At 35.0% G+C, this 26,655-nt stretch overlaps 1 protein-coding gene across 8 annotated transcripts in view; it reads left to right on the top strand.

Moving 5' to 3' along the window:
- The window catches only part of rapgef2b (Rap guanine nucleotide exchange factor 2b), a 128,555-nt gene that overhangs the window by 56,189 nt on the left and 45,711 nt on the right, over positions 1–26,655 (top strand). For 5 of the 8 annotated variants that reach the window (XM_051128247.1, XM_051128249.1, XM_051128253.1 and 2 more), the window contains exons 5-7: positions 2,910–2,985; positions 7,463–7,630; positions 15,152–15,169. In XM_051128247.1, the coding sequence (XP_050984204.1) occupies positions 2,910–2,985; positions 7,463–7,630; positions 15,152–15,169 (262 nt within the window). Of the gene's footprint in view, positions 1–129; positions 422–2,909; positions 2,986–7,462; positions 7,631–15,151; positions 15,170–26,655 lie in introns of those variants that run through there. The other 3 variants (XM_051128250.1, XM_051128248.1, XM_051128254.1) reach the window with 2 other exon arrangements.

The raw sequence follows: 26,655 nt of genomic DNA, 5'->3' as shown, positions 1-26,655 counted from the left end.
TCTGGGTGTATCTCGCTCTGATCGCTACAGGTCTTGAGTTTAGGCTGGGAGGTCATGTTGTTTGTGGGTAGAGGTCAACCCCTCCCTTTTGGCTCCACAGGAAGTAAGAGGCAGGCAGGAATGTTGGCTTCAGTCGATCACCACTAACTCTCAAGAACGCACATTCCCCAACACATACTCTCGTAAGAGGCGGGAGACAGAGCTGTCAGAACAGAGTGCAGCGTACGCAAAGTTGGATTATCATGTGGCGTTTAGGAAATTGTGTTTGTGTTCAGTTTGGTAGTGTGGGTATGAATGCTAAGGAAGGACATTAAAAACACATTTGAGGTAGAAGTATGGAACTGAATGCATGATTTTTAAGAAGCGGGGATTGTTTATGGATTTCATTGGATAGAGTTTGTGACAACTCTCTCATCTTCAGGTACGGTGTTATAATTATTATTTTTTTGCATATTGTGTACTATATTGTATATTAAGTGCGCAATTCATTTAAATCATTTAAAGGACATTTATTTTTATTTTATATATATTTAATATAAACTATTTGTTTATATTTTATGTTATTGTATTTTTTTTAATTAATTTTATTACAATTAATTTTATTTTTACTAATGCTAAAATGCTGATTAAAGTAATCATACTTCATTTGTCAAGCTTTGTTATTCATGCGTCCAACATCTTGATCCCTGCATTATATCTAGTAACAGTTCAGGGTTGCTTTAGTGCTCTTGAAATGTGGTTTACTCTGCTTTATGTTGCCTTGTGTTTGCAAGTGCAGATCTGAGAGGCAGCAGAGCTGTTTAGCACTCACTGAAGCATTACAGTAGAATCCTGTTATTGCATTATCCGTTCTACTGTACTTCAGCATGTCCTTAAGCCTTCCAATGTATCCTCTTCTCCCTTCTGACTTTCCCACCGACGGTACTTGCATAATAGCTCTTTAATCTTTGCTCGGCTTAATATGGAGAGATGAAAACTGGTCTTATTTACATTGGAAACCCCTATGTTCTTTGCTGTGTGTGAGTGCCTGCAATGTTCGTTACAGAATCACATTCCAGACACCCGGAATGTTGTGTAATATGGAATGTTGGGGCCGTTTGGGTGGGCATCACGTCTCACCGGGAGTTCAGTTCCCAAGGAGGCTGAAGTTAAAGTAAATTATATATGTATGTCTGATGTTAATATAATTTGTTTTACATTTTCCTGGCTTCTAAAGAGAATAATGATTTCTTTTTAGGCTTAGAGTTTTTTCTCCCTTATCTTTTCATTTGGTTGTGCTCAAGATGGCTGTTTTTTTTTTCTATATGTAATATAATCTATATGTGTAGTGAAAATGTATTTCATTTTTCTGTTCCTGTCACAATTTGTGGTTTAAATTAGACTTGGAATCCTTGATTTCCGGTGTGGCTTTAGACTATACCCACTGTACCATCAACTATATCATGAACGATGAGAGAACACATTAAGTCTTCAGGTTTGTATTTATATAGAAGCATAAAAGGGAAGTCAAAGAGCATTACAACACAAAGGTCTCATTGTGTGTGGTCTTAGAATGAGGAACAATGCATGTAAAGGGAATCGCACCTGTTAGTCCAACTATATTAGCTAGTTACTATATCTGCCAGCTGCACTTCTGCAGTAACCCATACAGTGTGCAAGAAGCTATACAACAGTAAGTGAAGTTTTCCTAATGTAAACCTTTGAAGTAGCATGCAAATCGTCGTTGTAAGGTAATATGTTTTATGCAGTAGAGTATTTCCATAGTAAAATTAGCCTTGCTTTGTCAGTCACAGTTTTTGCAGTCTGTCTAGCTGTTTTTCTGACCTCTCACCTAAGTGTGTGTGTGTGTGTGTGTGTGTGTGTGTCAGCTTTGGACCAAAGTGTCACCTGGCAGCTCATTCAGCTGCAAAAATTGTCTTACAAGCAGCTTTAATGGTAAATCAACAGACCAGATGAAAGGTGAAGTGTGCAAACAGCATTAAAGATGTTTATATGCCAAGCTCAGTTGGGCTACTTAAACAAACAAATTAGATTTTATTTTATTTTATTTTATTTTATTTTTAGGGCTGGATAAAAAAAAAAAATATATTGATTTCTGTCATGTTTTTATGATAGCCACCATTTAAATGTTTGTTTCAAAAAAACAAAAAAACAAAAAAACAAATTAGAGTAGAAATATAATGATGTAATAATAATAATAAAAAAACTTAATTTAAGTCTTTGTATACAAATCTGTTAATTTTAACCTGCAACATTATAGTAATGTAGTTCCAACTGACTCTCATGTATATTTTACAGCATTAATTTTTTTCTTGAGAAAATTTGGCATGTACTGTACCTGATATATATCCAAAATAATGGATATTGAATCGCAAGCTTGTGAATCAGAAACAAATCGTGCAATTTGTGTCAAAACCCAGCCCTATTCATTTTTTATTTTATTTATTTAATTATTTAGTTAATTAGTTGGGGTTAGGAAATGCTATTGCACTGTCTAACTCAACAGTGCAAATGATTTAGTTAAGTCCAAATATGTGTGTCTATTTAAAAATGTTAATCCATGTCCATCTTAAAGTAAGTATTTGCACTCATCTTACATGGAACTCCACCTTACATTTCCATTTCCATTTTCAATAGAGTTTTTTGTGTTGCTGCTCACACACTCCATCACTTTGCACTGTACCTCTTTCATTAGGCTGTGATGTCATTTAGTGGACTTTTCCAGTCGGGTCGTAGTTTCTTTCCCAGTGGAGCCTCACTACCTAGGCCAGGAACACTGCCACGAGTGTGTGGATATGTGCTTCTCCGGCTTGTACTCTGAGCACTCTTTCATTCCCACAGAAGCTCAGGATTCCATAATCGCTTGGGCGGTTTCTAACCTTTCTCTCTCTCCTGTTCGTCTCCTCTAGTTTTGGGAAGAGGTCTGCAGGGAGTTTACGTCGTGGATGCGAGTGCATCGTTCTGGAGCCATCCGAGATGATTGTGGTGAGTAATCATGGGCCAGATAATCATCTTAACTTCATACTCTTACTAATCGCACTGTATAATTGCTGTTTTGTGCTGTAGTTTCATTCCTCTTCCCCAGCCGTTCCCACAGTGGGCTACGCTTTACCCCCAGGGGTACACACAACCTCAGATTTGGCATTACAGGGGTAGTTTTCAGCTCTTCCCGAAACCGAATGCACTGACTTAAAACCCTTTCCCAAAGAAAATGTGATGGTTTGATAGCAACGATTGTTGACTGGTTGTCCAACCACTGACTGTTACTTTGTACAGATGTTGATTTGTTTATCCAGATGGTCTTATTTTGTGAAGTTCGATGCTTTGGCATTTTGTGGCTTTAATTATCATATTGCTTTGTAGTTGGAAACACTCTAAAAAAAAAAAAAGTTGTGCATTTGACCACAAAGACATGTTATATATTGTAAATGAAACCTTAGAAACCTAATCATAGATTAGGTGCACACAAAATCAGCCTGGTTATGGGCTTTGTGAATATTTTAACATACTACGTACTTAAAATCTATATATATATATTTTTTTGCTATTATGAGCTTTAAATATTATTTAAATATTTAATAATTATAGCACTCAATATTTGTGGAAATTTTAATTATCGGCTATGTATATTTGATTTCACAAATACAAGCTCTGTAGACTTTTTAGTAACAGCTATACTATATTTGTTTATATAGACGTTTATATTTATATAAGGAGAGCAATTTAGTTGTGTGCTGTCTAGTTTGGTTTAGCATCAGTTGAGCCAGACTAAAGTTACATTTGGAAACCACTGATCTAATGATAAATGTCTTATAAATGTTTCAGTACTCCTCCACATCTGTCTTTTTCTCGGTTTGAATTTGGCATCCTGTTTACATTTTACCACAAGCAAATTTCATTGTGGATTTGTTCCTCTTAAATACTCAGCCCACTGCGGTTAATGTTCAACATGGCCTAAATTTAATGCTCTCGCCTTGCCAAAAAAATAAATGTTCATATTTAGGAATCCAAACGCTTCTGTGCATCATAATTTATTCCATTTTCAGTTGATGTCATGATGTATGTTCACGAGTCCCTATCTACATTTGCAGCCTCGGATTTGGTTAAGCTCTGAGGGTGGCATGGAAATGTGCCGACGTGTATCAGTGGGCTCCTATATATATTTGTGCATGTTGAGTACACTACTGTTCAAACGTTGGTGGTCAGTAAGGTAATATTTAAAAAAAAAAAGTAAAAATACTTGTATTCAGTAAGGATACATTAAAGGGATAGTTCACACTTAAATGAAAATTCTGTCATTAATTATTCACCCCCATGTCGTTCCAAACCTGTAATACCATTGTTTATCTTTGGAACACAAATTTAGATATTTTTGATGAAATCCGAAAGCTGTCTGGCCCTGCATTAACACAATGCAACTGACATGTTCAAGGCATCAATAAAGTGGTTCAACTGCAATTTAATGAAGCTATAACACTTTATTCAACATTCTCTTCTCTTCCGTGTCAGTCTTCGATGCATGTTCACGAGACTACCACAATGCATACGTGGGGTGCTGCTGACACAGGAGCCGGCATTCAGATGTATAGCTATGGCTAAATCGATAACTGTAATCGCACAATATAAATTTCCACGATAAACAAGAGTTTGATAAATGTTCCAAATAATAATATTGTATAAGCGCTGGTCATTTGGCGCATGCCATTTGAACCGTTTATCCATTGGGCTCAAAGTTCAAATGGTATCGCGGCGTGAGATGTGCTATGAATCTCAGTCATGCCACCACTAAACAGTGCTGTGAGATCCAGTGTGAAGTGCTTGAATTCAGTGAAGAACACACATAACTCGGTTTATCACCAGATGATACAATGCTCACAAACGGGAGAGACACTGTGCGCAACGATGCAATCAGAAGGCTTTTTAATCTACAAATTGCCAATATTTACCATAGATTTTCTGTAGTAGCACTAAATGCACCATGGTATTATGTCAGGAATGTTGGTGTTTTTGTCAAATTTTATTATATTATTAATGTAGACATGTATTAAATGTATTGAAGGAGGAGTTATGGAATATAATTACAGTATTTTTTGTGATTAAGCTATAGCGTTTGTGCGTTTATACTAAATGTAGTTAGACTACTGTTTTTCATACAAATACATAGAAACCATATTACATTTTTACCATGGTATTAAGGTGCTTTATTTGTGGTTTTAACGGTGATTATCAGGATCTAAATGTATGCTACAATTAAAAAAAAAAAAAAATATATATATATATATATATATATATATATATATATATATATATATATATATATAAAAACCTCAAACAGTCAGAATAATTACAATTTTATTGATATTACTGATTTTGATAATGAATATAAATCTGCATCTACATTCTAACTTAAGCTACTATCAAATGTGTGATTCTATGACACAAAAAAAAATTATATTATCATTAATATTATGAGACAACACAAGCCTGTTTCTTGATTTGAAACTGTATTACTGATTAGAATGTACTGTAGAACTAAGAAAAAATGTTCTTATTATTTTTAATTTATTTTGTTGCAGAAAAATGACTGGAAAAGTGCAAAGAATTTAAAAACGTGAAGTGTTTGTCATGTTCTGACTATAAAGAATAGTCTAAAACCACAATTAACTGTGGTTTTTACAACTTTCACACTGGAGCAAAAATCCACTTTTAAACTTGAAATAAATAAATTCAACATTTATTGTGATAATTATCGATATCGAATGATGATATTGTGAATTTTTTTTTTTTTTTTTGTCCGTATTGCTCAACCCTATGTAGAACCCAGATGCGCTTCACCTTGCTTGCAAACTGAGGAATTCATGCATATGCGTTGACACAGAAGAGAAGAAATTGTTAAATAAGGTCTTTGAACAATTGTAGCTTCATAAATTTACATCTGAACCACTGATGACGCATTGACTATTTTAAAAATGTTCTTACTAATTTTCTGGGCCTTGAACGTGTCAGTTGCATTGCTGTCTTTGCAAGGTCAGAAAGCTCTCATATTTCATCAAAATATCTTAATTTGTGTAATGAAAGTATCCTTTTAATATGGTCAAAAGTGAAAGAAAAACATTTATAATGTTGCAGATTATTTGTATTTCAAATAAATGCTGTTCTTGTGAGCTTTCTATTAATCATTCTATTCTATTAATAAAATAATAAGCTGCATAACTGTTTTCTCTGTTCATAATAAAAAATGTTTCTTGAGTGCCAAATCAGAATTTAAGAATTATTATTATTTTTATTTTTTTTTGACACAGAAAATGCAGCTTTGCCATCACAGGAATAATTTGCATTTTAAAATATATTAAAATAGAAAACAGGAAACAAATGTAACAATATTTTGCATTATTAATGTTTTACTATTTTTTAGCATTAGTGATTACAAACTACTACTTTCAAAAACGTTCGAACAAAATCTTGCCCATTTCAAACTTTTGAATGATAGTATGTACAGTGTATATATATGTAGCTCAACCTATAAAGCATGATGCCAGCAACACCAAGGTCATGGGTTCCAATCCCAGGGGATGCATGTACTGATGTCGTTACTAATGTCGTTTAAAAGCATCTGCCAAATGCATAATCGAAATCTCCTGTCTGGGTGATGGCCACTGTCCTCGACAGTTGATCGTGCCCTTGTTGGGTAACTCATCTGTTATTACTGGCCGATGCTGCCCTGTAATTACGGGCCGAGGCAGGATATAGATACTGCACTCTCACTCGCTCACACCGCCCAATATATTCCCACTGCTTCGCGCTCGCCGGCAGTTGCCATAGCAGCGGTTGGTACGGTAGCGAGAGATTTGATGTGTAATCCCAAAGGCAGAGTGGGTGTGAAATGTGAGGCTGCAGCAAAATAAGGCAGAGGGATAATCATGTCACTTCTTATGGCGTAATGTCACAGTGGCTGGCCCTTTTTATATGCAACTTATACCCATCTTGTGTATGATGATGCCACCCTCGTTCACAGTCATTCAAAGACATGCCATGGACATCTTACACCTCTTTAATGCTGCCACGGTGAAAGAACACCCTGTGAAGACAGAGAATAATCATTGATCTGGAATACACATGGTTTTGGTTTTCGTTATTTGAGGTGTAAATGTCAAGGTTAATGCTTTAGAACCCGGTGCAATTCGGCATCGTAAGACCCTCGCGAGCTGCTCCTCTGAAACTGCATCTCCCCTTTTCTACCTTTCTTTTCTGTCTGCTGTGTGCCTCGCTTTGACGTAGGCGTTTTGAGGCTCAGCCCACACACACACACACACACACACACATGCACACAGACAGGCTCGCACACCCACTTCTATTTTTACACAGCGCCAGTAAGAGGGGTGGGAGGGGGGTAGGGGGTGAAGAGAGAGAGAGAGAGAGAGAGAGATAGGGTGTCTCACTCAAATCGCTCCTCCGTTTGCAGGTGGACTATATGGATGAGAATGAGGAGTATTTCCAGCGGCAGGCATCGCACCGACAGTCCCGCCGAAGGTTTCGCAAGATCAACCAAAAGGGCGAGCGACAGACCATCATCGACACCGTAGACCCCTATCCCGCCGGCAAGCCGCCCGTTGGACGGGGATACCATACGGTCAGTCGTATGCTTTAACTGTACCTGTACAGCTTCTCTTTTGCCCCTCCCCCTGTATGACTGTCGGCATTCCTGTTCCTCACCTGTCCGGCTTTGCTTTCCAGTTTGTTTACATCCTGGCAGATGTGTCATTGCAAATGCATGTTGTTTGTTTGCAAATGTTGCTTATGCATAGGAATAGATGGTATGATTAAAATCTGATATTACTATATGGTATCATGGTATCATAGTATCCTGGTATATGGTATATTATTTGTACTGGATTTTCAATTAAGAATGGTTTATGTATTAAATAATAGAGTTATGCTTATTTTTTGGATAATCCAATAAATTAAACAGTATTTTATTCAGTATGGATGCATTAATTTGATCAAAAGTGACAGTAAAGACATTTTACCCAAGATTTCTATTTCAATTAAATACTGTTCTTTTGAATTTTCTATTTATCAAAGAATCCTCAGCAATGATAATAAGGAATTATCTTGAGCACTAAATAAGCATTTTAGGATAATTTCTGAAAGATCATGTGACACTGATAACTCAGCTTTGCAATAGATATTTGCAATAATAATCTTTTTTTTTTTTTTTAAATAAATTAAAGCTTTAATGGGATAAATTAATTTTTATTTGGAAGCAAACCAAAAATAAGATTTTTTTAAACAAATTTTATCTGTGCACAAACAGCTTCACATTATATAACACATAACTCAAAAATAATATTTTTAAACGTACTAGACAGAGTCTTAATTCTGATTGAATGAATCATTTTAAAGCTGTAAAATAGACAATATATGCAAGTTCATCTCTTTTTGTCACTTTCATGTGCAAATAATGCTGCAAATATATCTACAGTGTAGGGGTCGACCGTTTATTGGTTTATCGGTACATGGTTATCGGTATCTGTCATTTTCCAAACTGGTTTGCCGATAAAATAATTTTATAAATGCATTTAAAGAATTTTTTTTTGTTAGAGCCCTTGCTATTCTTAATTTTGACAATAATTTAAATTTTTACCCCAGACATATATATCAGTTTAAAATATCGTTTAACGGTCTACTTGATCTGTAATAATCTGTATTGACATCGGCCTGAACAGCACATATTGGTCGACCCCTACTACAGTGTGTAAATGGTGCAGGAATTCTGTACCACTTGATTCATTTCTGACATTGCATGGTATATACTGTCATGCCGTCCAGCACTGTCTATGCATAATGTAATATTCAATGTATTTGACTGCTGTGGCTAACTATAACAAAAGATAACATCTCTTTACCAGTTCAGTGCATCAGATGCACACAAAAAAATGTTTCTTTCATAAAAGTTACACAACAGAAACGTTATGTGACGCTTTAGTTTACTGGAACTCTACTGCAAGTGTGTTGGCACTCTTTTTGGTAACATTAACCACTTCTCTTTCCTTGTATTACCAATGTGGAAGGAACAAGATGTTTGTATACTTCTAATGAACTTCACTCTGCTACTATTTTTGCATTTGTTCTTCTGTTACTGGCAGAATCTGTTCATTTAGCCACTGTAGCCCCATCCACATGGGGTTGTGTTCAATTATTTGTTTTATCTACTGTCTTACATTCTGGGTTAAAAACAATTAAAGGAGAAGTTCACTTCCAGAACAAAAGTTTACAGATAATTTACTCACCCCCTTGTCATCCAAGATGTTCATGTCTTTCTTTCTTTGGTCGTAAAGAAATTATGTTTTTTGAGGAAAACGTTTCAGGATTTCTCTCCATATAGTTGAATTCTGTGGTGCCCCTAGCTCTGCGTGAACTCAATACAGTTAGGGTATGTCAAAAAACTCCCATCTCATTTTCTTCTTCAACGTATCAGAAGTACCGACCCAGTGTTTACAAAGTGAACATGCAAAGAAGATCAAACACCCTTTATAAAAAAAAAAATTAAAACAGTGATGTAGGATGATTTTGAAGTTAGAGAAGAAAATGAGATGGGATTTTTTTAAATAACTGATTGTTTCGCTAGATAAGACCCGTCTTCCTCAGTTGGGATCATTTAGAGCCCTTTGAAGCTGCTTTTAAACTACATTTTGGAAGTTTAAACTCACAGGCACTATAGAAGTCCACTATATGAAGAGATCTCCTGAAATGTTTTCCTCAAAAAACATAATTTCTTTACGACTGAAGAAAGAAAGATATGAACATCTTGGATGACAAGGGGGTGAGTAAATTATCTATAAATTTTTGTTCTGGAAGTGAACTTCTCCTTTAAGCACTCTTGTCAGCATCTGTGGTAATTATGACTTTCTCAGTTTGTAAAAATGAACAAAAATTATTAAACGTAATACACAATTAATTTGCATTTAAATGATCACTCATATTACTATGTCTTTGGAAAGCTTTTCTCTTTCAAACACATTAAAATGCACAAATTCACATTATTTCTTATTTGTAAATATGGTATATTTAAATCAATATGATAAACGAGTTAGGTTAAAAGTAATCAAAAAGTAGTCTGTTTATATTACCTAAAATGTGTAATCTGTAACTACAATTTCTGTCATGTAATTCGGAAGCAGTAACGGACTACAATTTGTAAGTAATCTACCCAGCTGGAGACATACGTTTTCAGACTTTTGCTTACTTACATTTGACTCTGTAAATTAGGCAGGTTAGAAGAAATTATTGAAGCATATATAAAATTGCTGCTTAAAACTAAAGTCATCTTAGTTCGTTACCTTATAAAAGGTTGAGAAGCTAGTCTGAGATTGAATAAACTGACTTTAGGTTTAAAATGGGTGCTTGCTCATTATAAAAAGGAAAAAATGGGCAGTGAAATTTTAAAAAGCTCTCCTCAGCTCATTACTGCCTCTTTTACACTAATGGACAAAAAAAATCAAGTTGGTGTTAAATGAACTTTATGCTCATCCCTTAGTTTTGGACAGTTCTTTCAGTTTCTTAAGTGTTATTTTTACATAGCAGCACCTCATTGTTTGTGACTGTATGTGCAAGGTGCTTTACTTGTGTTCATTATAGTTGCTCATTTTCTTTGTTGTACTGTGATAGCTGTTATATGGTCTCTCTGTAGGTGTTAGCTATGTGTTTGCTGTCAGCATGTCGTGTTGGCTTAAGATGTGCTGGTGTTTTGTGCACTCAGTCCCCACTGTGCTCTGGCCAGGTTGAAGTGAGAATTCACTGCACTGCTACCATCTGTATGTGTGATATACAACATCATCGAGCCCCAGCTGAGTAAAGAGACAGAGCAGAGAGAAAGAAAGAAATCATTTTGTGTTTGTATATTTGCATTTGTTAAATAGATAACAAATATGTACATTAGTTATCGACCATAATTGGTCTTTCATTTGATAATTCTTAAAATTATTACATATGTTACCCATAGTCTTGGATATGTGGTTACATCCTTGGCTGGTACCAATTTTTAAAGGTAAAGAGAATGAAAAACAGGGTTGTATTTTATTCCACTAAATCTCCAGCAGATTTGACAGCGAGACTTGCTTTCATAATGTTTTGGGCGTCAATCTTGAGAAATTTTGACACAGATGTTTCATGGAGGTTCAAAGCTGGACCCTCACATAGACACATTCCTGATTTTTCTCCCTCAAATCTGCTGCTGTTCATTCCCAGCATTCCTCCCATTCCCTCGGGAGAGAAGCCAGTGTTCCCTCAGCTTGTTTGGAAATTCTTGTTTTGTTTAGTGCAGTGAAATACGTCAAGCATCATTGAACTAAATTGTTTTTCCCTGGAGATACATTAGAACGGGACGCCAAAATTATTCCCACCATTGTATCTTCTCAGCTGCAGAGTTTTCCCAAACAGCTCCCTTTTTTTTGTTATGGTCTGTGGGAAGCAATTTGGACCGTGTTTTTGTTCTCGGATCAGTGGTAGCAGGCTAAGAAAGTTCACAGTAGCGTCTTCAAGAGGGACCGCAGTGCATTGGATGTTAAGCTGACGGGCATTCCGGCTAATCCGTGAGTTTTTGAGAGTGCTTCCACAGAGGGATTTCCATACTCAGACATAGCCGAAGGTGAAAATTCACTTCACAAACATTACATCATGTATCAGCCTTGAGTATCTCACATAACCTTATAGAGACTTGCTGACTGGCATTAATTTGATTCAATTTCTGGCACCAGAGTGAAATAATTGTACTCTGCGCTGCCTGCCTCACACAATTGACCTCAGCTGAGTCTCTAAGGATCTCTGCCCTAGACATGATTCAGATTTGTCATACTGTATTTGGATTCTTGTAGATGCACAATGATTCAAAACAGCACAGAGACAAATGATGAAGTAGAGTTCATTCATCTCAGCACAATACTCCTGCTATACTCATTTAAACAACATTTTTGTATTTAACACAATCTGTTTCACACCAAAACAGAATGTCTTTAATGATGAGGATGTTTTCATTGTTATACAATCCTAACTAGGGGTGTAACTGTACATGTATTCGGTTCTAGAGATACACAAGTTGACTGGCTATACAGTTGAGGTCAAAGGTTTATATAGACCTTGCAGAATCTGCATAGTGTTAATTATTTTACCAAAAAAAGAGATAATACAAAATGCGTGTTTTTTTTTTTTTTTTTTGTACTGACCTGAATAAGATATTTCACATAATAGACATTTCCATATACGTCCAGAAGAGAAAATAATAGTTTAATGCATAAAAATCACCCTGTTCAAAAGTTCACATGCGCTTGATTCTTAATACTGTGTTGTTACCTGAATGATCCACAGCGTTTTGTTTTTTGATAGTTGTTCATGAGTGCCTTGTTTGTCCTGAACAGTTAAAACTGCCTGCTGTTCTTCAGAAAAATCCTTCAGGTCCCACAATTTTTTTGGTTCTTCAGTATTTTTGTGTATTTCAACCCTTTCAAATAATGACTGTATGATTTTGAGATCCATTTTATTTCACACTCAGGACAACTGGGGGACTCATGTGCAACTATTACAGAAGGTTCAAATGCTCACTGATGCTCCAGAAGGAAAAACGCTGCATTAGGGGGTGAAAACCTTTTGAATTTGAAGATCAGGGTAAATTTAACTTATTTTGTCTTCTGGGAAACATGTAAGTAGCTTCTGTAGCCTCTGAAGGGCAGTACTAAGTGAAAGAAATACAATATTTAGGCAAAATAAGAAAAATGTACATATCTTTCATCTGTGCAAAAGTTTACACCCCTGGGTCTTAATGCATCATCTTTCATTCTGGAGCATCAGTGAGTGTTTGAACCTTCTGTAATAGTTGCGTGTGAGTCCCTCAGTTGTTCTCAGTGTGAAAAGATGGATCTCAAAATCATACAGTTATTGTTAGAAAGGGTTAAAATCAAAAAAAAATGCTGAAAAAACAAATAATTTGTGAGACCTGAAGGATTTTTCTGAAGAACAGCAGGCAGTTTACCAGTTCAGAAGAAACAAGGGACTCATGAACAACTGTCACAAAACAGAAAAACCAGCTGTGGATAATTCAGGTAACAACACATTATTAAGAATCAAGTGTATGTAAACTTTTGAACAGAGATATTTTTTATAAATTCAACTATTATTTTCTCTTCTGGACTATATGTGAACATCTTTTATGTGAAATATCTTATTCAGGTCAGTACTAAATAAAAAATAACATGCATTTTGTATGATCCCTCTTATTTTGGTAAAATAATTAACTTATTGCAGAATCTGCAAAGTGTATGCAAGCTTTTGACCTCATCTGTAAATCTAAAATGTATTTTAGTTTTATTTTGGCCAATCTCTTTTCCAGAATTGCACACAAACTGCATTGCAATCATTTCCCAAAACGCAATTTGTGTGGAATTTTTATAAAGAATATAAAAAAAAAACTATCATGCAGATCAAACTCACTGTTCATGATGCTCAAATTATGGGAAGACAAATATGTGGGAGTTTATACAAATGTATCCCTGAGAGGAGCTGAATGTCTTCAGAAATGTTTTGATGGCTTTTTCTTTTCCTTTTACCTTTATATAATGCATATTAGTATAGTATTTAAAAGCACAGCTGCTTTGTTTACAGCGGTACCCAAGGAAACTCTATATTGCTGCTCTTCCATAAGCGCCACCTGCTGTCAGAGAATAAATATGCCTTTTTTATTCAGGCCGTCTGCTGTTTTTGTTTTGTGCAAGTGTCTGATGTAGCATAATTTAACAAATCTTAAATCAGACCATTCTGTTTTTGCTTTAAATCCTAAATCTAGTTCAGATTCAAAAACAACTGCTAACACAACATTGTAGCACTACTGTCTGTTCAAAATAAATGAAAAAATAAATTTCCTGTTGTACCAAACTTATATCGAACCGTGATCCATCTCTGTGTACCATTACACCCCTAGTCCTAACATGGATTTGGATTTTTTTTTTCTGATTATTGCTGCATGAAATTGCTTTTTTATTTTGTTATTTTATTTGTTTTTACATTTTTTTGTATTTTATTTAAATTTTTGTTATCTACATTTTTTTTTCATAGTTTGGTGTAGTGATGATAGAAAATATTTGCATTAAAAAGAGGTTATAGGATTGGGTAATTTTATTTTATTTCATACATTTTTGCTCAAATTTTAGTACTATTTGTAGCATTTTTATGCTGTTTTGCAGTGAAAAACTCATCAGTAATGAATCCGTTATGTAGATTTTTAGCTGAAAATCACAAGTTATCAAAAATACTGAGGGAATTTGTTGCATTTACACTTATATCACACTTACAATTGTGCTGTAAACACCCCATGAAGTCCCCATAAAATTGTAGAATTGTAAAATGTACAGTCTTTTTCTGTCTCCATCTAATGTAGCAAGTACTAAATGATGGTTCAAAACTGATGTAAACTAAAGCTTTTTTTTTTTTTTTTTTTTTTTTTTTTTGAAGGTTAAAGCCGTTCAGTATGTCAAGCTCAAATTTCCGCTTTCAATAGGAAAGAAAACTGCTCTCGTCAAGAGAATCTTTAAATGAAATTAGTTTGTCTGTCAATAGTGACTTTAAGACCAGCGAACAGCGACTGCCTTGTTGTTGGCTTACACTGGGTACCATTTTGTCTCTATAAATCTGTCTTTTTCCCTTCCTCTCCGGTACTGTGGGGCAGCTGGTCTTTAATGATCATGAGACCCTCATTCAGTCAGCGAATACCAGTTTTTTTTACATCTTATAGTTTGCTGATCGTGGCATTTCAGTTGTTCAATAACTAAATGACCTCCCATCGTTCATATTTGGTTGCATAATTACCCGTTTTTCCGTTCACCTGAAGTGCCCGAGTTCCCTTTTATTTTAGCTTTGTGGCTTTTTATTTCAGCATCCGCCTCATGTTTCTCAGCTGTGTGTGTATGTGTGTGTGTGCACTACCCTCTGTTGTTTTTTGATAGCGTCTGAGCTTTTATAAAGGATGTGTCCCTCTCTTCTTCCCGTAGTATGACTTGCAAAGTGCTTAACAGGGTTTCTCTGAGCCTGCTCTGCTCTTCAATAACCCAGGCTGATAATAACTCTCCTCTTCTCTGCTTCTCTCCTCATTCTGGCTCCTCCACAGGAATGCGTTAAGGCTCAGGTATCGTACTTATTCACTGTTTCTGTTCCTCTTTGTGTGTCACTACTGCTTAGCTGTGATTATATGTTGTGTGTGTTTAGGTTATATATATGTGTGTGTGATCAGAGTTTATGACCCTTTGACCATAGCAATATGGCTTATTTGTGTGTATGTTGCTAAATGTGTGTTTGGTCCAACAGTGATTTAAAGTGGGTGATGCTATACTGCAAGTCTTCAGGTTACACAATGAGATAACTAGCCTCATATCTAGTCGAACAAACAGATTTTTTTTTTACATAAAAATAAATAAATAAATAAATATGTGAGTGGCTCTTGCTGGTGGAGTATTTGCTGCTAGGGTTCCTGAGGCATTGCTATGCTATGCTATTAATGGTTTTAGTGTGTTGCTATGCAGTTGCTAGGGTGTCCAGGGTGGCTGCTGGGAGGTTGCTTACTGGACCAAGTCAAATGAGTCTCTATGATCTTTTAGTCTCTGGTGGCTTAAGTCCATCCTTGAGAGTGCAGGTTTTGTTCTTTGTTTTGCTTCAGAACCAGAATTATATATTGGACATCAAGTGGCGACCCAAACCAATATCTCAATTTTATTGTTTTGTTATTTGTTTTGTTTTGTTTTGTTTTGTTTTGTTTTGTTTTGTTTTGTTTTGTTTTGTTTTGTTTCAGAACCAAAATTAGATATTGGACATCAAGCCACAACCCAAAACATTTAACTAAATTCGTTTTTTTTTTGCTTTGTTTTTTTTTTTTTTTTGTTTTGCTGTGTTTGTTTGTTTTGGTTTGTTTCGTTTCAGAACCAAAACTATATATAGGACATCAAGCGGCGACCCAGAACAGTAACTAAATTTGATGGTTTTGTTTTGTTTTGTTTGTTTGTTTTGGTTTGTTTCGTTTCAGAACCAAAATTATATATAGGACATCAAGCGGCGACCCACATCAGTAACCAAATTGTTTTGTTTTGTTTCGTTTCATTTCGTTTCGTTCAGAACCAAAATTATCTATTGGACATGAAGCGGCGACCCAGAACAGTAACTAAATTTGATGGTTTTGTTTTGTTTTGTTTGTTTGTTTTGGTTTGTTTAGTTTCAGAACCAAAATTTTATATTGGACATCGAGCGGTGACCCACATCAGTAACTAAATAGTTTTGTTTTGTTTCGTTTCGTGTTTCGTTTTTGGTTTGGTTTGCTTTGGTTTGTTACAGAACCAAAATTATCTATTGGACATTAAGCGGCGAAGCAGAACATTAACTATAAGTGATGATTTTGTTTAGTGTAGTTAAGTTTAGTTTAGTGTTTCTCAACCCTGGTGCTGGGTGCCCCCCAACACTGCACATTTTGTGTGTCTCCCTAATTAAACACACCTGATTCTACTCATGAGCTCATTAGAAGGAACTCCAGGACCTGAAATGGTTTAGTTTAGTTTCGTTTCATTTCACGTTTTATTTCGTTTCATGTTTTGTTTCATTTCGTTTTGGTTTGGTTTGCTTTGGTTTGTTACAGATCCAAAATGATCTATTGGACATTAAGCGGTGACACAGAACATTAACTAAATGTGATGTTTTTTTTTAGTGTAGTTTAGTGTTTCTCAACCCTGGTCCTGGGCACCCCCCAACACTGCACATTTTGTGTGTCTCCCTAATTAAACACACTGATTGACACACTTCATGAGCTCATTAGGAGGAACTCCAGGACCTGAAATGGTTGTGTTAGATAAGGAAGACATACAAAATGGGTGGCGCCCAGGGCCAGGGTTGAGAAACACTGGTTAAGTTTTCTTTTGTTCAGAACGAAAATTATAAGTAGGACATTAAGCGGCGACCCAGAACAGTAACTAAATTTAATTTAATTTAATTGTTTTGTTTGTTTGTTTTGGTTTGTTTTGTTTCAGAACCAAAATTATATATTGGACATCAAGCGGCGACTCACACGTTTTGTTTCGTGTCATTTTGTTTTGTTTTGTTTTGTTTAGTTTAGTTTCGTTTTGGTTTGGTTTGCTTTGGTTTGTTACGGAACCAAAATTATATATTGGATATTAAGCGGCGACCCAGAACATTAACTAAATTTGATGGTTTTGTTTAGTGTAGTTTAGTTTGTTTGGTTTGGTTTGGTTTGGTTTGTTTTGTTTTGTTTTGTTTTGTTTTGTTTCAGAGCCAAAATTATATATTGGACATCAAGGGGCGATCCACATCAGTAACTTTTTGTTTTTTTGTTTTGTTTTGTTTTGTTTTGGAACCAAAAATTATATGTTGTACATCAAGCGGCGACCCACATCAGTAACTAAATTGTATTGTATTGTTTTGTTTTTTTTTTGTTTTGTTTTGTTTTGTAACCAAAATTATATATTTTACATCAAGCGACGACCCAGAATAGTAACTAAATGTCATGTTTATTATTTTAAAAAATCCTTGAAAGCAAACATTGTAATTATTGTAAAATTCTTTAAAAAAAAGAAATATAAATTTTGTTTTGTTATTGTTTGCGGGGCTCGCAAAAATCATAATTTTGATCATTTAAGCTTTTAATACCATAGTTTCACAACAAGCTGCACAATTTGAGTTATGTACTGGTTAAGGGTAACTGTATCAACCAGTAGATTATAGTAGTCAACATTTAAAGTGGATCAAAAAAGTTCAGCAAAATTGTCCTAAGACAAGAACAGGTATTGTTTTGGTTTTAGGACAACTTTGATGAAAGGTTTTGATCCACTTCTAATGTTGACTACTGTATATCTCCTGGTTCTCAACTAGTTTTGCTTCAAAACCCTGATTATAGATTGAACATCACGTGGCAACCCAGAATGGTAATCTAGTTTGATATTTATTGAAAAAAATCCTTAAAATCAAACATTGTAATTATTGTAAAATTATTGTTAAATTATTGTACAATTATTATAAAAGGAAGAATATGCAGCGTTATGACATGACAAAAGCTGAATAAGAAACTCATGTTTTACTAACCATTTTACTTAATTATCCATATGACCATAGTATTTTCACCAAAATACCACTTATGACCACTTATCACAGACTTACGACATCAATAACCAAAGATTAGTACGAACCATTATATTCAAAGAATTTTCTCCTATTTACTTTGCTATAATGTTCAATTGTAGTTCATTATTTGCCTTGTTAGTCTCATTTATTTTCCTCATGACCCTGTCAGAACAGAATTGCACTAGTTAAGAACAACAATAGCAATTGAGGATTTCGTAGCTAGGCTTAATTGTGCTGCATTACCAAACCTCAGCCCTTTTCACACAATAAGGGTGAATGTAAGATATTCGTGTGTTAATGTGTTTATATGTGTCTGTTTTAGCGTGTTATTTGACGCCCTAGGCCTGATGAGGACTGCTGATGGGTAGACTTTGCTGCCGCTGAGCTGATACTTGTTTTGCCGTAATTAGATTCAGCGAGGAGTGAAGCAAAGCGATTGAGAGATGGAAAGTGTGATCGTCTGTTAGAGAGTGGAAAAGAGTGAGAGAGGGAGTCTTGTCAGGTGTTCTTGTGAAGAGTCGGCTCTATTTTTAGAGCTGTCCTCGGTGATGGCTGCTGCTGCAGTATACGGCGGCTCTGAGACACAAAAGGCCTGCACTTCAAAAGATTTATACCACTATAAACACACAAACATGCACAGATCTCATATGGCTTGAGACGACTTGGAATATAGTGTACAGGGGTTATATCTGTTATAGCCCCTAGGGTTTTACAATGTCACCAATGTATTGTGTTAAAGAAATATCACTAAACATGCCTTGTTTTCTTCATATTTACAGCATAACGCTGTAGAATGAAAATGATTTGTTTTTCTGCTGAACTGGCCATTAGCATAAATGACAGTTGACAGTTATGACACCAGCTCCGTCATAGGTGTTATGACAGTTATGATAGAGCTGATGGTTTAAACCACACGGACGTTTCAAATGATAACAGCGGGGCGTCGGGTCCAGATGGACGGCTATCAGCCAGGAGCAGTGTACCTTGCAGAAACCTTGCAGCCCTCGACGTCCTTTGATCTTGCCGTCTTTTCATCCCATATTCCATACTCATGCTCATATTCAGTCTTCAGCAGTTTTGTTGTAGATTACCATGCGCACATGGTAATAGAGGTTCACAGTTAAACCAGTGTGCTGTAAAGTCCCATCCAATGACCTTTCAGGTTTATGCTTTAACTTTTACACATGGAACTTGTTTCTCCAAAGCAAATGGGTAGAGTTATAAATCAAGAGCTGAGTCATAGTTGGATTCATGGGTTATACAAAAGATATTTGTGATGTTCAGCTGTAAGTGGTTATTGATCTTTTCACTGCTTTTCTATGGCATTATCCTCACTTGTTGCATGCAACAATAAACATGCAACACAACCAATACACTCTAATTTTGTCAACAAATGATTAGATTCTCAAATCAAAACGATTCATCAAAATGATTTGAAACTCATGAGTTATCGATTTGAGTCAGCTGAAGTACGTATTCATCTAATGAGCTGCACATCATGACTTTAATCATTTTTTAAACTTTTTCTTCCTAACATGTAAATAGAGGTGGGCAATATATCGGTAAACACAATCAACCCGATTTGTCGACTGGTAGAAATTTTGGACTATCGTCTCGATCACGGTTTCAAGCTCACATGACGTTGTTGTGCTACATGGTCATGAAAACGTATGGTTTGTGCATGTTTTTAAGCACTGTGGTTTAAAAACAAGTGATTTTAAGCTGTTCAAGCACAGTGAAAGAGAACTAATTTCACTATATATGAAGATGATGTTCACAGAGCGTGAGACTATTAAAGTTGTTTTTTAGAGTTGTTTTTGCCGCTTTATATGCCTTAAACAGTTAAATACACAGACTTGCATGTGTCAGCATGCCAATCTTTATGTGTCAGCATGCCAATCTTTATAAGTGTTCTCATAAACAGTAATGTAGGTCTGTAAGTAAAAGCAAACAGCTGAGAAAGAAAACATGTTTAACAGAATATTGGATCCAGGCAGCTCTTACAGTGACAGCAGTCTAACATTCCTGTTGTATGTCATTCATGTTAATCGAACAAAAGATGTTAAAATAAACAGAAATCGCATCTTTCAGAGGATACATTGATGCATGTCCCAACCAGGTTCGCCACTTAAGTTGTTGTGGTTCCCTTAAACATTTCTGATGTGGTTTGTGCGTTTCTGTATTTGGTTGTGTTGTGACTATTTGCAGCACACGTGGTGTCAAACTGATGAAGGTCTTTTCTTAATTTCCATGTGTTTTTTCATTTGCAGCGCATCGAGCTCTCTCGGCCACTGTACTGTACTCTCAAAATATTATATTTTGAAATATTTTGACTTTGTTCTCATAGTATTCCGACTCAATTCTCGTAATATTTCATCTTTATTCTTGTAATATTAATATAAAAAAGTAAAAAAGTAAAAATTACATTTTTAAAAAAATTACATTAAAACCCTTAAGATAACCTGGAGGAAAAATACACACAAATTTGATTAATTGTGCCGCCCGAAATATTACGAATATTACGACTTTATTATGAAATATTACGACTTTAATCTCGTAATATTAGCACTAAAACAGCTAAAACAGCGCTAAAAGCACTAAAATTGAGACATGTATCTTTACCGTGTAGTAAAATTACTCATATTGTGATATAAGATTCTGGTCATATTGCCCACACATGCATGTAGAGTACTTTCTCTACCTGACTGACAAAATCATTCATGGAATCAAATCTGGAACAGAATTGTTCATTTATATATATATATATATATATATATATATATATATATATATATATATATATACAGGGGTTGGACAGTGAAACTGAAACAACTGGGTTTAGACCACAATTAGTATGGTGTTTGGCCTCCTTTTGCAGCCAATACAGCATTATTTCATCTTGGGAATGACAAATACAAGTCCTGCACAGTAGCCAGAAGGATTTTGAGCCATTCCTTTCGCAGAACAGTGGCCAGGTCACTATGTGATGTTGGTGTATGAAAACATTTCCTGACTCACTCCTCCAAAACACCCCAAAGTGGCTCAATAATATTCAGATCTGGTGACTGTGCAGGCCGTGGGAGATGTTTAACTTTACTTTCATGTTCATCAAATCACTCTTGTCACCAGTCTTGCTGTGTGTATTGGTGCATTATCATCCTAATACACGGCACCACCTTCAGGGTACAGTGTTTGAGCTATTGGGTGCACATAGTCAACCTTCACACTCTGCTCTTATTGGTGGAATGTGCGATCAGTAAAGACTGGCCACCAGGCTGCATAAATTTAGCCATGAAACCTCCAACTGGCCTATACTGGCCAGTGTTTCAGTTTCATTGTCCAACCCCTGTATATATATATATATATATATATATATATATTTATATATTATTTCCATACCTTGTTGACTCTAAGTCACATATGTTTTACTGTTGACACGTTTACAGAAAGTAACTCATTACTTAGATGAATTTCTCCCACTCAGTGTTTTATTTAAAATGGAGTCATTACATATGCAGAAAATATAAATAATTCATATGCAAGCCATAGTTTTAATATGTGCTTGTTGTAGTAATCACGCATCAGAATGCAGCTGCTCTACTACTGGAAGAGGGGAAAAACACACTTCCTTCTTTGGGTGCTGTTGCGTTGACCCTCCGCGCCCTCCGCATTCACCAGAACGCCACATCTCACTTCACCATTGTTTTAAAACCGGCAACTCTTCCTCCTGCCTTCATTTCCTTAAGAAAGTCAATTCAGCTCTCTTGTTCGAGTAGGAAATCCTCTTCCTGCATCTGTGTTTTGACAGGAAGCATGCAGGATTGAAAGCGCACTGGTGAAACATGGACACTTTGAACCCTGACAGGCGGTATAAGAATCAAGCAACACTTATGAGCAAGCCGAGACACTTTCTTTTTTCTCCACAGGATTGAACACCTATGTTGTCTATAACATTGATCTTTAATTAGTCTCATGCTAAACATATCCCTCCAAGACATATTAGCTCTGCTTAGCCACATGCTACGAGAGAAAACACGCTGTTGCCTTTGGTCAGTAAGCTACAGTTGGGATGCAAGGGCTTAAAAAAATGTCTTTTGTCAAGTGGTAGAAACAAATTCTTCTGCCAAATAATAGTTAATGTGACTAACTATAAGCTGTTCATGACGTGGTTATGACATGTTGTTTTATTGTGAAAATGAACATTGATTAATCAGATTATTATTGCTCACTGGTGCCTTTTGTCATGTTTTTGTTTGGAACCACTTTGTCCTGGCTGAACGTCACCATTTAACCCATTGTTAATGCATGGACTGTCTTGGTTTATTACTTTAATATCATATAGGCAGGACTTTAAATGAACTTTTTTTACTTGGTAGCACTGGTACTCCCAAGTTCAAAACGTTAGGAGCACCAAATCAAATTTAGGAGCACCCAATGAATATTAAGGAGCACCACAATTGCCAATTAAGAGGAACGGCCAGCAACATCCTGATGATTAATAGCTTCACCAGTCGAACCTGATCCTGAATTCTTTACCACACACTTCTTTTTAGTAATGCACTGATCTTGATTCTTCATGGCCGATTCTGATTGCTGATGCTTTACAAACAAATGGGCTATTTTAATAGTTAATTATTGCCTTAAGAAAGGGACAAGAAAGAATAAAAATACGAGTACATGAACAAGGGGTTTATTTTGTCTCGAACTCTCTGTTGCGATTTAAATTAGAGGCAACCACTGCATTTTTAAACTTAATCCACACAAAGATGCTGCATGCTAACCTGTTTCTGATTTAAATTAGATTTATAATTTCAATATCTGAAGCAAAAACAGAATGATCTGACAGGCTTTAGCTTTGTGAAATTTTGGTACATAAAACACCTGGGTCAAACCACACATGAAAGATGACTTACCCCAGTAATCAGGCGCTGCTTGACAGGCCTTTTTTGAGTGCGCATGCTTCAAATGTAAGCGCATGTCAGCACGCGAATGAAATGTTTAAGCAGCAAGGTTTAAAGCACATGCAAATAATGTACTTGTGTGATTGCAAATAATTGCAGTGTTAAGTGAGTGGAATTCGTTTGGTGTGAATGTGTGCCGCGTGAGACTGAGGCGCCACAACTGCAGCTGATAGAATGTGCGCTGTAGCATGATAGGCCTACTTTATTTCTTCAATAACAGCAGATCGTAGGGATATTTTAATCGTCCACAATCAAAAATGTTCATATCGCACACCCCTAATTGCAATGCAGTGCAAATCGGTTGAAAGAAAATGTTTGGAGCAAAAACCGGTTCCGAGTTCCAACAAAGCGCAATGTGAGTTATTGACGGCTACTATCTAAAATCTGGATTAAAGGGGTCATCGGATGCCCATTTTCCACAAGTTGATTTGATTCTTTAGGGTCTTAATGAAAAGTCTATAATATACTTTGATAAAAAATTCTCAATGGTTTTGTAAAACAACACCCTTTTTACCTTGTCAAAATGAGCTCTGCAAAAATCATCTCATTCTAAGGGGTTGTTCCTTTAAATGCAAATGAGCTCTGCTCACCCCGCCCCTCTCTTCTCTCTGTGGAATGACGATCTTGTTTACTTTAGCCGCATTTAGCCACGTTAGGCTTTTTTACAGATTAATTCAAAACCACTGCATGGATTTTTATCATTATAGGGTAGATTTTTACATACACTGCCAACACACATTAATCTTCAAACAACATGAAAAAGTGAACTTAGCATCCGATGACCCCTTTAAAGCTAAAAATGTAAAGATGAAGTTTAACTGGTTATGTAAGCTAATGTTGGATAGAACGGCTCACTGTATCAGCTCACAGCAGTCATATACTGTGCAGTGCTTAGCGAAAGTTTTGTGAAGAAATGAAAACAAGTCGCACCGCAACAATTACTCGCACTCGCACAAATGCTCCCAAATATATGGGAGCATATGCGACCAAAACTGCCGCAATTTCGAGCCCTGATAGGTCATTTGAAGTTGCTCTCCTTGTAGTATAAAGGCAGTGGTCCTTATTGTTATGCATGTGCTGTTCTGTCTACGATCTTAACCAGCCCTAACACTGCATGTTAATTACTGTGCAAGTCATTTAGAGGATTACTCCATGAACCAAGCATCACTATAGACATTTTAATATAATGAAACAGGTTAATTGAGTTGTTAGTTAGACTGGGTCTTTTATCACAGTGTGAATAATGATATATCATGAAAACAATATTTGTATCAGAATGTAATTATTTACCCTCGACCCTAGAGGATAAGCAATTTGGAGAATAAATGAATAGATAAATATGATTCTTTTGTGATTTATATTGGATAATAGTATAAATTGAAATAATTTTCAAATGATAAATAAGTTCTCATTGTCTTGACTTGTTTGGGACACATTCTGTTTTGTATTTTTGCATTTCTTCTTGTACCATGCTCACATGTAAATAATGTAAAGAAGCCCTGACCAATAATTATACTGTGTATATACCACAGTATGAACAAAGCATTTTATCTGGTATAGACCACCCAGCCTTATTTGGTACTTATATACTATATTAGATGACACAACAAAAATAAGTGTTTGCATTGGCATTATGATATATCTTTCTGGAGAAATGAGTGCAGTCTAACCCTACTGTACTCAAATTTTGAAAAGGTTTGGCGTGAAAGGAATGATCCGGAAGAGCTTCAGTCGATGTTAATCCTATCTGTCTGTCTCTCTCTCTCTCCCTCTCTGTGTCTTTCTATCTCTCTCTCTCACTTCCTCTCATTTCCTCTGCATCCCGACTCCCTTGTGTATGGGCTGGAGAGGGATCTTTGACAGTTGTGCTGTTTTCAGCAGTAGAGGGATAACAGTAGCTTTTCAAAAGGAACTAATATCTCAATTTGTATTCTGAAAAGCCTCTCAGAGCTTTGTAAGAAGCATGGCATATTTTGCCTACATCATCAGTTCTCAAAACTGCTGTTTTTTTTTTTTTTTTTTTTTTTTGGATGGATTGATTCATTGATGAAAACTTCAATCATTTTATGGAACTTGGATGATATAACCAGTGATAGTCAATTAATCTGCTAATAATTGGCAATTTTAAAATAATCAGCATCAGCTCCATTGTGTTATCTCTTTTTGTTTGTATTTTTATTATTGATTATTATTATATTATGGCATTATGGCAACACTTTACAATAGTGTCTGTTAGTATTAACTAAAATGAATGAACTATAAACAATATTTATTACCATTTATTAATCTTTGTTGATGTTAGTTAAAAAATAGTCATTCATTGTTAATGTTAGATCACAGTGCATTAACTAATGTTAACAAACACAGCTTGTGATTTTACTAATGCATTATTAAATGCTGAACTTAACATTAACTAAGATTAATAAATGCTGTAGAAGAATTGTTCATTCTTAATTTATGTTAACTAACCTTATTGTAAAGTGGTACCATATTTTTGAACCAGTTTTTGATTGTTTTTTTCCTTATTTCTCAAATAGCATCATAGTATCATTAAGATATTATTGTAATATTGTAGTATTTTAGTGTTATTAATTGTATTTTTTTAATGTTTTGTATATATTTATGTATTGTGTGTATGTATATGTGTGTGTGTGTGTGTGTATATATATATATATATATATATATATAGTAGTGTGTAGACAAGTTTTTATTAATTTTTATTATTTAGTACATGAAGTTAATTTAAAATGAGTTTATATAAATATATATATATATATATATATATATATATATTTTTTTTTTTTTTTTTTTTTCTTTCTTAAAAAAACCTTATAGTATCATTGAGATACCACTGTAACGTTGTAGTATTTTAGTGCTATTTATTGTAATTTTTTTATATTTTAAATCAATATATTTTCAATTTTCATTTTGGAATTATAGTTTGTCATTTTTGGTAGTTTATTTTTTATGTCTTTATAGTGTTATAATTTTTATTTCTGTTTTAGTGTGCTATTTTAGTACATTAAATTAAGTTAAAATAAGCTGACTTTTTTTTGTTTATAATATTGTACAAAATGTGTACAATACCAAATCTATTTTTCCACTGCACTTAGATTTTTTTGTCTTGTTTCCAGCCAAGATATGTAAAAAATCTTGAATCAAGAAGGATTTTCTAGACAAGTAAAAAAAAATTTGTCTTGTTTTCAGAAAAAACTCAAGAAACAGTCAAAATTAAGTGAGTTTTTGCTCAGAACAAGCAAATCTTTGAAATAATATTATTTCCAACAGAAAACAAACTTATTTTGCTTATCCCGTTGGCAGATTATTTAGCTTGTTTCAAGCAAAAACTTGCTTAATTTTTATTTTTTATTTATTTATTTCTTTGTCTAGAAAATCTTTCTTGATTTAATTTTTAAATATCTGTGCTGGAAACAAGACAAAAAAAAATCTAAGTTCGAAAAGCTTTTTTTTTTTGTAGTGTAGTAATTTCAGCATCTCGTTTGCTATCATTAAATTGTATTATATTCACCACTTT

Source organism: Labeo rohita, chromosome 14 (assembly GCF_022985175.1).
Source record: "Labeo rohita strain BAU-BD-2019 chromosome 14, IGBB_LRoh.1.0, whole genome shotgun sequence".
In the NCBI taxonomy this organism is placed as follows: domain Eukaryota; kingdom Metazoa; phylum Chordata; class Actinopteri; order Cypriniformes; family Cyprinidae; genus Labeo; species Labeo rohita.
The sequence above is the reverse complement of the archived record's forward strand: the minus strand, read 5'-3'. Positions and strand labels throughout refer to the sequence as shown.